The following is a 16245-nucleotide window of genomic DNA, read 5'->3' on the forward strand; positions in this document are numbered from 1 at the left end:
GCTAACTGCCTCTGTGACTGGTCCAAGTGTGTGTGTGTGTGTGTGTGTGTGTGTGTGTGTGTGTGTGTGTGTGTGTGTGTGTGTGTGTGTGTGTGTGTGTGTGTGTGTGTGTGTGTGTGTGTGTGTGTGTGTGTGTGTTCCACTTTGCTGTGATTCCAGATTAATTGAAGGCCTGTGTGCCTAAGTGTTCCACATAGAGCTGCTGTCGTTCCCATGTGTTTCTCTGCGTGCATAATGACATTTTTCACACTGTACTTAATATGATCTAAAACACAGCAGTCATTGAAGTAAAAATAGCCTACTAGTATAGTTGAAGTACTTTTGCATCTTTTTTTTGCACTAGAGTGCATTACATAGAATACACACAATAGATATTATTTCATCATATTTTCTATGTCTGAGATAAAGGTGTCACTATGTGGTGATCCAGTATGTCAGGTGGATGCATGCATGCATATACTGCCTGCAGCCGTGCCCCTTGGCTAACATTAATACATTTGAGACTGGAAGAGTGAGGGCGTGATTTTACAACGTGTTTATGTAAGACATCATTTGATTATATGAACCACTAGAGCAGGCCACAATATATCCTGTGTCCCAATGCCTTTTTATATTCATAGTTTGTTGGTTGAATTGTAGAAAACTCATCACAGAAACAGATTAATCCAAGATTAGATTTCATATGTTGTCCCAAACACATGGATGTAATTTTCCTTCAAACTGTTATTTGTTTGTTCCTATACGTACCCTGGCAACACTGCGGATGATGCCAGAAGAATATGTTGAGTTGTTTGATTTGTGTATGTTATAATCACACCTGCAATAGTTCTGTGACCGCATCAAGTATGTAGACTGAAGTGCAGACTGCTACTGCCCCCTAGGCAAAAGAAAAGAGGAAAAGAAACCAAATGACTTTCCTGTTACCTCTTTCTATTTAGTAATTCAGACATCAATTAGACAACGGATCAATGTGTTTGTGTTCACAAGGGAACAGAACATTGGGTTCTACTCTCCTAAGCAGAGGCTAAAATGCAATTGACCACCTTGTAAAACCATCAGTCCCAATACGCCCTGACACATACTCACACACAGGCTGTCTCTTTCCACCTCCAGTTGATAACTGCTGGACATTTCAGAGGGAGTCGATGCACTCAGTTTTGTAAGGATACTCTAATTGGAGCCACACTGATGAAAATGTAGTTATTGCCCTGTTGCACCTCATACTTTTAAGACTATCTGGCATTGTAATCTTTTAGAAGTTTACCGTTGTTTTGTGCTGTGGAGATTTAGTTTTTCTATTTTCCCTTGTCTCAGGTTTTTTATTGTCCCTCGCCAGAGAATCAGGCGATTGCGTTTGAGTGAGTGAGTGTGGAACTCTGTCTGTCCACAACTAATCTCAAATTCTGCTGCAGCAAACTGTAAAATATCTTGGGGGCCCCTTTGTTGGCTGCATGCTCAAGGACCTCTCGTGTTAACACACTTTCTCTAAACCCCCCTTTTTTTTATTGCCTGTTTTGTGCTGCCATTGACTGCCTGCTGACTCCACACTACTTTGAACTGGGCCTTTGCCGGGAGGGGCTGCTAGTGAGAACACAGCTGGGTGCATCGCTGCTGCTCACCGGGGGGGAACCATAACCGTATGTCTATGGGGAAAACCCACTTTTATTCTTTTTCAGGTTGTGTATTTGGCTAACAGAACTGCACACAGATCACTGAAGTTTTGCTATACTACTCTGTGGCCAGAGATGGTTGTTCTGTGCTGTTTTATTGGGCATCATCATGTTTACATGTGTCAACAAAAATAGACTCAAAGCAGAAATAAATGCTTCAATGTGCAATTATACCATTAAGTCATTCACTGCGTCGCCATCACTGTTTTCTGCATTTAGGCCCAAATTTGCTACTTTCAAATTGTGACGTGCTCAGCGTCTCCAGGTTACGGGAAGGAAATGAAGGGCAGCACTCACATGGAAATACTCAAATACCTCAAAATCGTATAATCTTAAATACCAGATCTTAGGCAGGTACTCGGGTGTCAATACATGTAATGAGATCCGAGGCGTCTTAAAGAGGTTTCGACTGAGGGAGTCAATATCTCCTGATGACATTGAAAACTCCAGTAGATCCGCCCCTCTTGGTCCGCATCAAAGTTACTTCAGAGAACTTATAAATGAACCCCTGAAACGTGCGCTGCATCATACTACGCAGCACAGAGGAATATTCCGCACTGGTGAGTAGATACAATAGCACTTGAGCTTTTAATAAGCTCCATGGGTTAATTTGGTAAATTTATTTTAGTTTACAAAGTTTGTGTCTGATTTAATAATGTATCCAATCACTGTATGACCTTAAGGATAAGCAGAAGTAATGGTTGAGTTTCAGTTGCAAATAATAGTAGATGAAACAATGTGGATTAATTGAGTTTAGGTGGCTTACCACCCACCAAATGTTCCTTGCAACTTGAAAGGTGCCGGAAATATTTTCTCACTGATAAACAAAGATCTTTATGCATGCATATAATTATTTCCAGCAAATTAGAGTATTTAATGTGCCTACCGTATAAGTCATTTCCATTTTAAACCTTGAGTAAATAAAAGTTATTTGAAATATTGTAGAAAATAAATAAGAACATTAATATCACTGAATTCATCCTGAAATGCAAGAAAGCAAGAACAAAGAATGCAAATTTGCTTTAAATATTTTTATTAGATCATTTAAAAAATATGTGATTCGTTACCCATTTTTTGCTAAACACTAACAGGCTACATGTTATATATTTTATGATAAATCAGTGTTGCAAACAGGAGTGGAAATGTTCAAATTTTTGTACAAATATCCAATTTTTACATTCTTAACAAAAAGGCCTTTTTTTCAAATAAGAACTTAGCTTCGATGAACTGAACAGTTCATTATACGGACATTCAGCACCTCTGTGTAATACTTTGTTTTGTTTATTTAGTTTTCAGTATGCCTGAAGAAAAACACAATTGATTTAAGTCTGCCATCTCCAGGGAAGACCATCTTGACAAAGAGCTTCGCTCCTCCGTCAGTGTGATTAGCCCCATAGGAGTGTGTGGCCAGAGGTAGAGCCGGCGGCAGAGGGAGGAGGGGATCACCATCCACTGAGGGAGCAAGGGCAACAGAGGTCCACATTAAACCAGAATAGGCCCCTTGATGGCTGTACAAGGAACGATCACAGCCTCTGGCTCCACTAGTCCGTTCAGTGGAGGGAGCTCAGGTGTACATGACTCATGCAAATCAGCCTGAGCTGCTGTATATAGTCCCGGAGCATAGAGCAAAACCTGACATTTAGGTCTGTATTTAAAAAAATAAAACTTCCATTTGTGGTCCTCCTGTAGAGATGGGGACACTGAGCTCAAGGCCCAGACACCCTTAATGGTTTCCTTCATCTCAGACGCCAGTTATTATTCCATCAATCCAGCCATTAGTACATCTTTGCCTTTTGGTTTTTGCCTTTTCTGGTTTGAAATTAGCTTTCGGAAAAGCTAAATGTCAGAAACAGCCTTTTAAGAGCTCCAGGAAATGACCCAATCCCGCTGTCCTCACTAACAGTGGCCTTAAGCAGAATCTCTACGTGCAGAATATGAAGCTTGCCGTATTAATTTGGGGATAGCTACCCTTTTTTATTGTGCTGTGAAAGGGCGGGGCTTTTAGTATGACTCCCTTAAGTGAGTTAGATGTGCCTGCGTACGGGGAGTCACTTCTCCCAGAGGAACGTCCACACAGACACAAAAACAAGATAACAGCCTGAGGAGAAGCCCCGACGCTGTTTGTGACGTGTTTTTCTTATTCTCTGGGAACTGTCTCGTTTCACTCAGCGGATTAGAAACGAATTCTAATGAACAACAGCATGTCTGACGGGCTGAGTGAGAAAACACATGTATAAGTCCACTTTATAAACACTTTAATGGGTGAAGATGGTGAACATGTTAAACCCTGACCCTTATTCTTATTCTCCTCCCGTCAATCCACAGAATCATGGAGAGAACTCAACTCCCTCTCAACGCCACAGCGAAACCCTTCAGTGTGTTCGACGGCTGTGATCATCAGGTGGAAGGCATTCTCTTTGACCTGACCCTGCAGTGCCTCAACGTAGCCGTGGGAATCCCGGCCAACTTACTCGTCATCGTGATCCTCATCCGCAATCGCAGAAATCCCACCACGTCAGATATATTCTTGGGCTGCCTGGCCTTCATGGACTGCTTCTTTGGCGCCATGACCCCCATCAGCTTCGCTAACATGTACCACTGGCGGAGCAAAGGGGTGTGGTCCGCCGTGAAGTTTTCCTACGGTGTGAAAGACACCAGCGGGCCTCTGCTTCTCACCTGCATCTGTCTGGATCGCTTTATCGCCGTGCTCTTTCCAATTGCCTTTAGCCAGCTCAAACATATGAAGTACAGGTTAAGCCTCTCTGTGCTGGTGTTCTGCCTCACCTTGGCCTACTCCGCAGCCAAGGTCGTGGGAGGCCTCCCCAACTTCGAGAAGGTGTTCACCGGCGAGATCCTGGCGGCGTTCACTTGGATGGTGGTGTGTAACGTGTGCATCCTGTGGCTCCTGAAGAAGTCCCGCGGCGCAGGGAGAGATACCATGCACCCCATGAAGAAGAAGGCCTTCAAGATGGTGCGGTCCATCCTTTGTATAATTGTGTTTAACTACCTGCCACCTGTCGTGCTGTTTCCTTTTGAGGACCACTACTCCCCTGATGTGTTCCGCTGCTATGTGCAGCCCGTGGGCTTCGCTTTCCTCAACATCAGCAGCACCATCCAGCCGCTGGTCTATCTGACTCGTCTGGAGAAGGTGCTTCTCCTCTCAGACACCTGGGTGGAGAAGTGCTGCCCCTGTGTCTCTGCAGAGGACAACAAAACACCACCTACACCAAACCCACCTGCTTAGATTTACAATACAAAGATTTTTTCACTATTTCATTGAACTATTCCTGAAAAAATATCCAAACAAAACAGAATCAATGAGTCAGCAAGTGGAAAATCACCGTTTTAATTCCATATTTACAAAAACATCATGTTCAAGAAGACAGCACACAGCGGATATATTCAAAGCAGTCTCCTCTTTAAGGAAATCCTGCAAATTATTTGTTTGACTTTGGCGCCATCATGTGGGCAAAAGACACTAATAACTGGACTCAACAGTCGAAAGCTGGAATGCCAAACCTGGCCTGAGCATATTTACACTGTAGGGAGCAAACTTTGCACGACTTAGTTTAAACACTAGATGTCGACGAAATTAAGCCAAATGATCTTGTCTTAACCTCTTGGTAGAGAAATCAATATTTTTACCATTTGTTTAATATTAGACACATTTATATCTTACATTTACACTGTAATCTTTTAAGTGAGCGCTTAGATCATGCACTTTATTATAGTTTAAGTACTTAATTGATTTAAATGTAAGAGCAATAGATGGAGAAATACTGTCGTTAAGTGTTGCATATTTATTATGATAAAAAAGTGATATTTTATGACCCACAATTTAAGAAGAATGGCCACCATTCATCTGAACCCTCCGTGTGTGTGTGTGTGTGTGTGTGTGTGTGTGTGTGTGTGTGTGTGTGTGTGTGTGTGTGTGTGTGTGTGTGTGTGTGTGTGTGCGTGTGCGTGTGCGTGTGTGTGTGTGTGTGTGTGTGTTAAAGTGCATGGTGCTGAATGGGTTAGAGACATCTCCCTCATCCAAGTCTGTGGTTTATCATGAAAAGAAAATCATAGAACACCATCATTCATTAATAAAAATAAGTGTATTTCCCAAAATGTTCACTATTGCTGTCAGGAGGACTAAGTAGCAAAAACACGTGTTTTTGAAGCCGCAAAATGACTTTGATGAATAATACTTTAAATGCTTTCTATGAGAGAAATCAACATTACAGCCAGTCAATCTACCAATTCCAATGTTTGATGGATCTGGGATCATATTTTCCTCCATACTTAATAAATACTTCACTATTGACGCAACATTGTGACGAGTACCTTCTCTGGCATTATTCTCAGTGGATGACTGCTCTGCGTATAAAAGTATGGCAGCAAAGTTTCTGTGAATGTGTGTGTGAATGCATAAATGAGCGTTTCATCAGCGGGGTCAAAGAACGACACCGTCCCTTTGTTGTAATCCAGTTGCACTTCGACTTGTTTGGGCGCCCTCGTGACTGTCAGCGAGGTGGGCGGCGAGGTCATCGCCCTGAACTCTCCGTCCCGGAAGCACAAAGTCCAGAAGCCGTTCTCAGGGCGAGCGGAGACCTCGGAGTCCCTCGGGACAGACAAAGAGGCCACGCCCAGGAGCCAGTCCTGATTACTTCCTGTTTCCACAACCCAGTGGTGGCTTCCTGAGCCAAGTGCGGCCATGCCTACGACCTCGGCGCTGATGTGGAAGCGCTCTGGGTTGTCGGGGCAACAGCTGTGCTTCTTTGAGTATTGGAAGGAAGTGAGGTCATCAGACAGGATGAGGCAGGGGTGTGCTGTGTTCGGGTCCAAAGTCACGGGAGCTAAAAGTCAAGATATTAGCAGCGGGATTGAAAGCTATCCCCAGATATTTTACAACGATAAACCCTCTGAATCTGAAGAAAATTACAACATTTACTCACTATAGTCAATGTTGTCCAGCATTTTCTCCCAGACGTTATACTTGAGGTTGCAGAGATGCTTGGTCACATCAATCAGTAACCCGGTCATGCTGTCTGAACCGAGGGCTATGTTTTTTTCTCTGTGATAAAAACAGATATACACTGAGAATAATGTGACAGTCAACACAATAGAGTGTAGACCCATAACTTTGTTGACATACCTCTCCTGAGTGGCTTTGAAATTCTGGAAAATAGAATAAAAAAAAGTCAAGGTGGGAAGTTTATTTAAAACAATGATGAAAATGTTAACGTGACTGAACGGACCTTCAACAAGATCATATCATCTTCTTCCAGCTGCTCCTGTATGAGTGAGATGGTCTCCGTAAGCGACAGCAACTCTGCTGAAAGCTCTTTAACCTTATCCTTCAGTCCTGCCATCTTCTCCTCTTCTTCTTTCTTCACAGCCGCCATTCTGTCCGACTCCTCCTGGTAGAGGACTTGATGGAGCTGCTCGAACTGGCTCTTGATCCGTCTCTGTGTTTCCGCCGCCTGACTCTGACGGAGATCGTTGTGAATCGTCAGTTTATTTGACCATCTTTTTTTTTTTTGGTTTTAATTCAAAAACCAAACATCTGTCATCTCATCACAAGTTACCTTGATGTACTTGAACATGTCCGCGGAGGTCACATGAATTTGTTTGATGCTGTCCACTTTCTCTTGCAAGTTCTTGAGGGAAAGAGTGAGTTCGTCCTGAAAATCAAGCTGGCCTCAGTCAACAGAGTTCATGTTATACATGTTTGAGTGATTTGAATAAAGATAAGAGTGTGGATCACAGTCAGGACAGACTTGTGGGACAGCATTCTACCTTGAGGCGTCAGCTGTCTGTATTTGTCTTACCTTGCAGTCCAGCACTGCCTCTTCTACAGGTGAGCAGTCGTGACTCTTGTGCAGTTTGGAAGTCTGACACACCACACAGATGGGCTGTTTGTCAACCAGACAGAAGAGTTTTAACTTCTCCCTGTGCAGGTGACAGTTCACCTTCTCTTCCAGCAGCGCTGTGTTACTCCTGGCCTGCAGAAGAGCTTCGCAGACATTTCTCAGAGCCAAATTGGTGGGAGGACTGGCCTTGGAGGCTCTCTTCCTGCACACTGGACACTCGCGTGACCCCGTTTCCCAGCAGCGCTTCAGACAGCCCCTGCAGAAGCTGTGGCTGCACGGGAGCAAAACGGGGTCCCCGAAGATGTCGCAGCATATTGGGCACGTGAGGTCCTCCTCTGGGAGTGACATGGTCGCCACCTTGCTCCTAGTTCAAAACAGCATAAATCCTCTGGTTTAAGTCCTTAATGATTCCTTTGTCCACGATAACATGATCATGCCGAGTCAAACTTGTCTCCTGAAAGCCTCAGAGCACAATAACAGCCCATCTATTGTTCCTGACGCGAAGTAGCAAAAGCTCCTGGTCTTCCTGTGCATGACTTTCGAAGGAGTAACTCGAATCATGCAGCACTGTGAAACGACACTGTATGCAGCCGTGCCGGGGAAACAGGAAATGAAGCCCCATTGGCCAGTTGTTGGAAAGCTTGAATCTAGTTGGTAACTGCCTGATTGGAATGTCATCGTTCAGGATATGAATGTGAATGTTCCAGTGTTGGCATCCATGTTAGCAGCTCAAAGCAGCAAATATTGTTAACCTACTTAATTTACAGTGTAGTTTACATTTGAATTCAACATAAAAAACAATATACTGCATATGATATCGTACGTCGGGGAATTTAGTGACTGTTGCGTTGTTGCGCAATTGTGTTCCCATTGTTTGTATCTTGTAGCTGGAGAGTTTTGACTAAACTGGCTGAACCAGCTCAAATGGAAACTGGATTTTTCACTGTACTAACCCCTGACTGAATCTCCATGTTCATTAACTGCATTCTAGATAAGACACGGATAGTAATGGTTGTGTCTGTTTTATGGGACTATGTGATGTTTGTCTTGATGATTTACACAGCAACACACAGCATTCATGCTGCAGGTCGATAAGCAGCAGGGGATTTTTTTTCTTTTTCTTCGCTTCTGACTGCAATCCAACAAAGGTAGAATGTGAAATATGTGGCAGCTAAAAATAGATTTAACAACACTGTGCACATCTGAAAGCCTGCTTTAAAAAAGAGAGAGAGAAGCTTTGCATTTATACATGTATTTAAATTTTAGAGGTGTCCTGAATGCGTCTGCCTTATAGGCCTATTCAGTTGTCACACAGTGTTCGTGTCAGTTAAACAGATTGTTATGATAACTAAACTTTGTGAAGGAATTCAAGGATAGGTTCACAATTGTTCAAGTGTCCAAAAACACATGTTTCTGTTTTTTCCCTGCAGTGTTTCCCTGTTGAGCTCCAGTGAAGGGATAGTAACAAAGAACAGGGAGTTTTGTACTAAATGGCCTGTTACTTTGGAAGATATTATACCCTGTAATTAAAAGTATTTTTAAGGAGGTAAAGAACACCTTTGATCAGAAGGAATGTGCAGATCATGACTGCACGTGGGAGCACACCTCACCAAAAAACATTCATGATATCACGAGAACATGAAGTTGATATTTTTTATAGAAGTAGCAAGAATCCCTCAGACTCCAGTTGAAACATTTTATATGGCATCGTCCTTGTCCTTTCAGTCCATGTCTGATTGATGTTGTGCATCTTACAGCAAAATGACAAACTCGTGGTGCTCCACAATGAGCTACACTGTTAAAACGGCGTGACCTCGATGACCTATCACAGGAGGGCTCCATGTGTGCACGCGCGCGCGCGCTCGCTCGCGAGAATAATACGAATCTTGTTGATGACTAATGCAGACTCCTCGCACCCTATCCGCCGTTTCCACGGCTCTCGGTCCCTCCCTCTCTCCTCCGCTCTTTGGTTACCATGGCGATGACGTCAAGTTGCACCACCAGATTCAGCCCAGTAGACGGTTTTTAGAGGCGGTGCCGGTCGTCATCCCCTGAATCTCCGTTTTTCGCTGCACACATTCGCAACTGCTCGACCATCCTCGCATCCATCTGTCCAAAATGCGCGAAATTGTGCATTTGCAAGCCGGTCAGTGCGGGAACCAGATCGGAGCGAAGGTATTTTCTTCTCGTTTGCATTTCTTCAATTCGGTTTAGTCATTCTGGTGAGGAGCCGTCTCCACAGAGAACTCTCGGGAACAGAGAAGTGCGGTGTCCTCTCTTGATTGGAGCTTCGTGTGGCGAATAGAGATTTGGGCATTTTTATTCTCTGCGGGGCTTACATCGGTATCCGTTTGATTTGCAACACATTCGGTTTAAAACGTGCACGCAAAAAAATAGCGTTTTTGCAGATTGCTGCATGCAAATACATGAAACACTGACGATAGTAGTAATCTGCAGCAGCCTCCCCTCCCCCTCCCCTTTTATGGCCTATTTTTTTCTTCTTTACCTATAATAATAGTTTTCAAGCCAATTCCAGTTAAAAATGTTGGATTTTACTAAAATTCACGATGTAATTTAGTCATTTTTTCACACATATTTGCATATTTATTCGTTTTAAGCTTGCTGGCTTATAAAACATAGTACAATGTGTTCTTAGTGAAGACACTGTCACAGTATTGCCATCTGCTTGATTACTCCAGAGACAGTCTGCGTCTCAGACTAATAACCTGCTGCATTCAGTCAGAATTAAACAGCTATCGCAGCTTTGCATATGTTTAAAGCTTAATATGCTATTTCAGTGGACATATGGATATTAATCGTGTTGACATCTGTCTCTCCCTCCCTGCCTTCCCGTATCTATTTCCTCTCAGTTCTGGGAGGTGATCAGTGATGAGCACGGCATTGATCCCACCGGTTCCTACCATGGAGACAGCGATCTGCAGCTGGACAGAATCAGCGTCTATTACAATGAGGCCTCAGGTCAGCCTAAACAGCTCTGCTACTATGGGACGATTTGACATCATACTCAACAAGCCAGTAAGATTGAACAGAAATGACATGGTTGGTCATGTGACCTGATTTCAGGTGGGAAGTATGTGCCCCGCGCCATCCTGGTTGACCTGGAGCCCGGAACGATGGATTCAGTGAGGTCCGGTCCCTTCGGACAGATCTTCAGACCCGACAACTTTGTCTTCGGTAAGCTCTGTGAACACGTATCGCATCCAAATTGAGTGAGTTCATTTTTTTTGCTATGGTCTTCAATAAGAACGGCGTCCCTGTGTCGACTTCATTGACAAACTGTGATCCTCTTGGCTACAGGTCAAAGTGGAGCTGGAAACAACTGGGCCAAGGGCCACTACACCGAGGGGGCCGAGCTGGTGGACTCCGTCCTGGATGTCGTGAGGAAAGAGGCCGAGAGCTGCGATTGCCTCCAGGGCTTCCAGCTCACCCACTCCCTGGGCGGCGGCACCGGCTCCGGCATGGGCACCCTGCTCATCAGCAAGATCCGCGAGGAGTACCCCGACCGCATCATGAACACCTTCAGCGTGGTGCCTTCCCCGAAGGTGTCGGACACCGTGGTGGAGCCCTACAACGCCACTCTCTCCGTCCACCAGCTGGTAGAGAACACAGACGAGACCTACTGCATTGACAATGAAGCTCTCTATGACATCTGCTTCCGCACACTCAAACTCACCACCCCCACCTACGGGGATCTCAACCACTTGGTGTCCGCCACCATGAGCGGGGTGACCACGTGCTTGCGTTTCCCCGGCCAGCTCAACGCCGACCTCCGTAAGCTCGCCGTCAACATGGTGCCCTTCCCCCGCCTGCACTTCTTCATGCCCGGCTTCGCGCCCCTCACCAGCCGGGGCAGCCAGCAGTACCGCGCCCTGTCCGTGCCAGAGCTCACCCAGCAGATGTTCGACGCCAAGAACATGATGGCCGCCTGCGACCCGCGCCACGGCCGCTACCTCACCGTGGCCGCCGTGTTCAGGGGCCGCATGTCCATGAAGGAGGTGGACGAGCAGATGCTGAACGTGCAGAACAAAAACAGCAGCTACTTCGTCGAGTGGATCCCGAACAACGTGAAGACGGCCGTCTGCGACATCCCGCCGCGCGGCCTCAAGATGGCGGCCACTTTCATCGGCAACAGCACGGCCATCCAGGAGCTGTTCAAGCGCATCTCCGAGCAGTTCACCGCCATGTTCCGCCGCAAGGCCTTCCTCCACTGGTACACCGGCGAGGGCATGGACGAGATGGAGTTCACAGAGGCGGAGAGCAACATGAACGACCTGGTGTCCGAGTACCAGCAGTACCAGGACGCAACAGCAGAGGAGGGCGAGTTTGAAGAAGAGGGTGAGGAGGAGGGCGCCTAAAGCGTCAGCCCAGCTGCCTAACCTCCTTTTAACCCCCCTCTTCATCCCCGTCACGCTAAAGAAAACTGTCACCATTTAGATCATACATGCTCTAGTGTTAGACATTGAAGTGATATTAGTGACGTTTTTGGTTCAAATGTTTTCGTACGTTGTGAATGCACTGAATTATCCTTTCATCCGTCTTTTCACTGCCTAAAAAAAGCAAATTTAACTGTGAAGCCTTGAAATCGGAAGGTGAATAAAAATCTGATTAAAAGGCCTTTTTTCCTGCCTGTTGGGTTTTATTAATGCATTTAACGTGTGATCTCTTTTATCACAGAATGGATTGCACTTCAGTAGTTCTGAACCTGCAGCTTAACAAGTTGTCTGCGGGGATCTTCCCATACTAAATTAAAAGCCCAAACTTAGCTAGATAGCAGTGTCATTTAAAATCCATCATAATGCTAACAACACTACACGACTGATGAACGATTCATTTGGAACACATCATCAACACGACAATATCTTCCGAGGTGCTTTAAACGGTCCGAATGCTTCGTAAGGTTTAATTATTCAACTACTTTCACAAACATGTATTTGATAAAAGCATAAATAAGCATGTAACATTGTAAAACATCCACTCGATTGATTATGATGCATTTATACACGGCATGCTTGATCTGATGAAATCATCGTTAAATAATTAGTTGGAGCACTTAATATATTTGAAGTGTAAACAATTGCTCAGTGTAAGCTAGCTTTTAACGTACAGTTGTCAAAATGTTTGTGCTGTAATAAGATTTAGTTACATTCAATATTACGCAAAAAAAACGCCTTGATTTAAAATGCAATGGACTCATGAGGACTCAGTAGCAAAAGCAAATATGAGTTTGAGGTAAAAGACTGGTGTTGATTTTTGCCAGCCACAGTATTTCATAATAGACTGAATCAAGTCAAGTAAGGTTCTAAAACTATTAGTGTGATAAAATACTGAAGCTCTTCTTTCGTTTGTGCTTGTTTCAATTGTTCATCAAATAATCAGCTGGATCCATTCATCCAGGTCGAGTTCTTCTCGGTGCCACGCACGAACTAATCAGTGCTTTTTGAAATGAAAGCTCCAACTTGACAATCTGTCCCCTCTTAAACCCGGAGAGACTTTTTCTTTCATTGACGAGCTCAAAGGGAGAGAGCCGCCTGTGGCCTCGTGGGATTGAGAAAAACATCAAGCAGAACATCTCAAATGAGTCTTTCCTCCTTTGGTAACTTTAGTGCATCTGGGGCCGTCACACCGTGCGCACCGGATTGTTCCTCAGCACTGGGTCTATACGTGCCTTCCGTCTGCCTCCTCTTCTTCACCACGCAGAGGAGCCAGCCGAGAACAGCCAGGACTATAGCCAGGACCCCCAGTGTGACCGTAGGGGCCACGATGGCTGCAATGTTGGGCCCCCCCTGCAAGTGGAGAATGACAGGACAGTGGTGAACCTGGTAAGACAGGACACTTTCTGGTGTCATTTATTGGTCATGGTGAAGATTTTCTTACTCACATCAGTGGTATTAGAACGGGTGGCGCTTGTACGTATAGTATAGTTCCCTGTGAAAAGAGCAGAAACATCAGGCACAATGTGGTAACAATGTAAAACTGTCAAATTGTGTTTACTACATATAACTGAGTATGGGCGTCCTAACTGCCCAACTAAAATAGTTACTAATAATAATCTGGCATTCATTTAACCAGATGTTTTAATTGGGTTTTTGAGTTACAAGGTTAAGCCGGTCCAAAAGTAGTCCAGCACATAAACCCCCATAAAACTGCAAATCTTTGTTTTTACATTTAATTTTGAACACAAAGTATAAAAAAAAAATACTTAATTAGTGATTTTCGGAGGCAGATTGTCTTACTCTCAGACAGAGACAAGCTAGCTGTTTCCCCCTGTTTCCAGTCTAATGGCTAAGCTAAGCAGCTGCTGTCTTCAGCTACGTATCTATCATACAGATACCACAGCGGTATTAATATGTAATTGAACTCTCAGCAAATGAGCATACCTCTCAAAATGTCTTTTCAGAACAGAAAAAATACAGATGAATGAAGTTGTACATTAGAAACTAATGGCCAATTCCCATAAGAAAGAAATTACAAAAATGTTTAACAGATGTTTTTGTTGTCAGATAGAGTTTTGTTTATTTGTCTAAACCTACATTAAAACTATGCACTTTATTCACATCAAACATTACAAATCATTACGGACAGCACAGCAAAAAACCCAGCATACCAGATACTACTTACTGCTGTTCCCAGACATTTTATCCACGACCAGCCATGTGATGCCTCAGTGACATCACGAAACTCAAAAGTAACTATTTGACCGGGAGAGTGAACGCAGACAAGGAGAAGCTGAGGAATGCAAAGTGTACTGCAGCTAAATGGTCAGCTCAGTCCAACAACATGCTTGTTTGAGATATGGGAGATTAAAAAATAACCCACTATGTATGTTTTGCTTTGTTTGTTTTAAGCTTTACAAAGGGCACTGTGCATCCTGTTAATTAGAAGGCTTTGTTTCGGTAAACCTTTTACCATTTTACCGAGTCAATCATTCACTAAGGCAAATAGTAAACTTTGCAAGGACACGAGTATGACTTGATAACAGAGGTTACAGACATGAGCATGGCTGCTCAAAAGAGAAGCCGAATGGGTTGTGAAATTGAATTCTTTAGTATGTGTAGTTATTGATAAGATAAATACCCTCTTTCTCACATGGCACAGTCTGACTAGCTCGTGCATGTTTCAGAGTTGCTCCGGAATGTCCCATGTCTATTTTGTTGTATATATCATTGCAAAATATAATGGTGTGTGTGTGTGTGTGTACTGTAGGTGTGGTCAGAGGGATGTCTTATTTATGTGGGAGTGTTGATGATAAAAAAAGATGGTTACTGACTCACCCCACACAGGAATACCGCTCAGCAGCAGCAGTAAGACACTCCTGACCACGACTCCAGGCGCGGCCAGCACATCCCGACACGCTGCCATCTCGACCCCGTGACCAGCAGGGCACAGTGAGGGCAGACGGGGACCTTCGGGGCCTCAGCTTGGGTCCATTTCATCAGGTCCAACATTCAACAGCTGAAGACAACATTATTAGGAAAATTACATTTTCTTTTCTCATCTCAAGTCCACTCTTATCCTTTAATCTGAGGCTGAGTCTGGAACACCACACAGCCACTGAGTCACACACAGCCTGATGTTGAATCACCAGAAACCTGCTCAGACCACAGGAAGATAATAATAATAATACCGGTAATAACAATAATGAGCTATTGATAGCACATGCTCAACCCACTTCTATTCTGCAGCAATACTATTATTATTATTATATTCTACTGACAATAAAGAAGCCACAATGTTGCAAAGTTAATTCCAGACACATACCACTGATCCGGCTGTTTCCAGGTGATCGAAGCGAGACGGGGAACATCGAGCAGGTTGATCTGTCGCTTCCGCCTCACCTTGTCAGAAACGAAACGGCAACAAATGGTTTAGTCCAATGAAAACGTCAGGTAACACCTCGAGAACATACAAGCTGTAGGCCTATACGTGCTTCTAAAGCAGCCACTTGAAAGGATCTAATACCGGCTGCTGCACTGCCCGCTGGCGTTTTATGTAAAGCAGTTTTTTTTTAGTTTCACCTGCTCCTCAAATCGCCATTGGTCACATGGTTGAGTTTCGTGTTACATTACCTGAGCGCAGTTATCCACCTGCAGCAGCGGCGGCGGACAGATACTCCTTTGTGCTAAAGTCGAAGAAAAACGCAGTTCAGACCTACTGAAGCGGGTCAGACCGGGTTCCTCCCGTTGCCTTAAAAAAAAAAAAGAAAACCTCCTCAAAATATTAACTAAAATGTAACTTTAATAACAAGTGTGTCGCAGACTATTTAACCTCCTCCCTGTTTAATTCAAACTGACGTTGTTTAGTTTTTTAAGAGACTAAATGACTCACTTGCTCCAACCTGCTGGGCTGCAATGTTTTAACTGTGTGCTGCTCCCCCTGCACAGCGCTCACCTAGCAACCTGGCTGATGGTGGTGGTAATTGAGTGAAACAGCGCCCCCAACAGGTTTCATGTTGCCCAATACGAGAAGGATATCCACATTCCTGAGATATTTGAAGGATGAATTTGGCGGCCAGCTGGTCCAGTGGTCACTAATCCTCACCTAATCTCCCAGTTTCAGACTCAGAAGGGCAAAGAACATGTAGGCTGCTTCAGATAGTATTTATTACTAGGACAGTGTGTGAGAGCAGTGAGGCGTTAAAAAAAAAAAAAAAACTGCTGTGGAATTCAGATACTGTACCCTTTGAGTTTTTATACATT

The 16245-nt window shown here is 44.2% G+C and overlaps 4 protein-coding genes across 5 annotated transcripts; 2 read left to right on the forward strand and 2 right to left on the reverse strand.

Annotated features, from left to right (window-relative positions):
- Positions 1-3999: 3999 nt before the first annotated feature.
- On the forward strand, positions 4000-4914 carry LOC311031463 (G-protein coupled receptor 183-like; the record flags this gene model as incomplete). Its single annotated transcript, XM_084037768.1, has 1 exon — positions 4000-4914. The coding sequence occupies one exon, from the start codon at positions 4000-4002 to the stop codon at positions 4912-4914; it is 915 nt and encodes a 304-aa protein (XP_083893894.1).
- Positions 4915-5000: 86 nt separating this feature from the next.
- On the reverse strand, positions 5001-8080 carry LOC311030847 (nuclear factor 7, brain). 2 transcript variants are annotated; one of them, XM_084036874.1, is made up of 6 exons: positions 7487-8080; positions 7244-7315; positions 6914-7144; positions 6811-6833; positions 6611-6729; positions 5001-6511 (listed from the first exon to the last, which is right to left on the reverse strand). In XM_084036874.1, the coding sequence occupies exons 1-6, from the start codon at positions 7874-7876 to the stop codon at positions 5973-5975; spliced, it is 1374 nt and encodes a 457-aa protein (XP_083893000.1). In that variant the 5' UTR covers positions 7877-8080; the 3' UTR covers positions 5001-5972. The 2 variants fall into 2 exon arrangements, with proteins under 2 accessions (XP_083893000.1, XP_083892999.1); XM_084036873.1 differs by having other exon boundaries at positions 7244-7339.
- A 1469-nt stretch (positions 8081-9549) lies between these two features.
- On the forward strand, positions 9550-12126 carry tubb4bl (tubulin, beta 4B class IVb-like). Its single transcript, XM_084037334.1, has 4 exons — positions 9550-9703; positions 10399-10507; positions 10613-10723; positions 10847-12126. The coding sequence occupies exons 1-4, from the start codon at positions 9647-9649 to the stop codon at positions 11902-11904; spliced, it is 1335 nt and encodes a 444-aa protein (XP_083893460.1). The 5' UTR covers positions 9550-9646; the 3' UTR covers positions 11905-12126.
- A 305-nt stretch (positions 12127-12431) lies between these two features.
- Positions 12432-15893, reverse strand: crb3a (crumbs homolog 3a). Its single transcript, XM_084037335.1, has 5 exons — positions 15616-15893; positions 15308-15384; positions 14821-15001; positions 13428-13474; positions 12432-13332 (listed from the first exon to the last, which is right to left on the reverse strand). The coding sequence occupies exons 3-5, from the start codon at positions 14906-14908 to the stop codon at positions 13120-13122; spliced, it is 348 nt and encodes a 115-aa protein (XP_083893461.1). The 5' UTR covers positions 14909-15001; positions 15308-15384; positions 15616-15893; the 3' UTR covers positions 12432-13119.
- Positions 15894-16245: the final 352 nt, after the last annotated feature.

This window comes from Eutrigla gurnardus, assembly GCF_963514095.1.
Source record: "Eutrigla gurnardus genome assembly, chromosome: 20".
Lineage (NCBI taxonomy): Eukaryota > Metazoa > Chordata > Actinopteri > Perciformes > Triglidae > Eutrigla > Eutrigla gurnardus.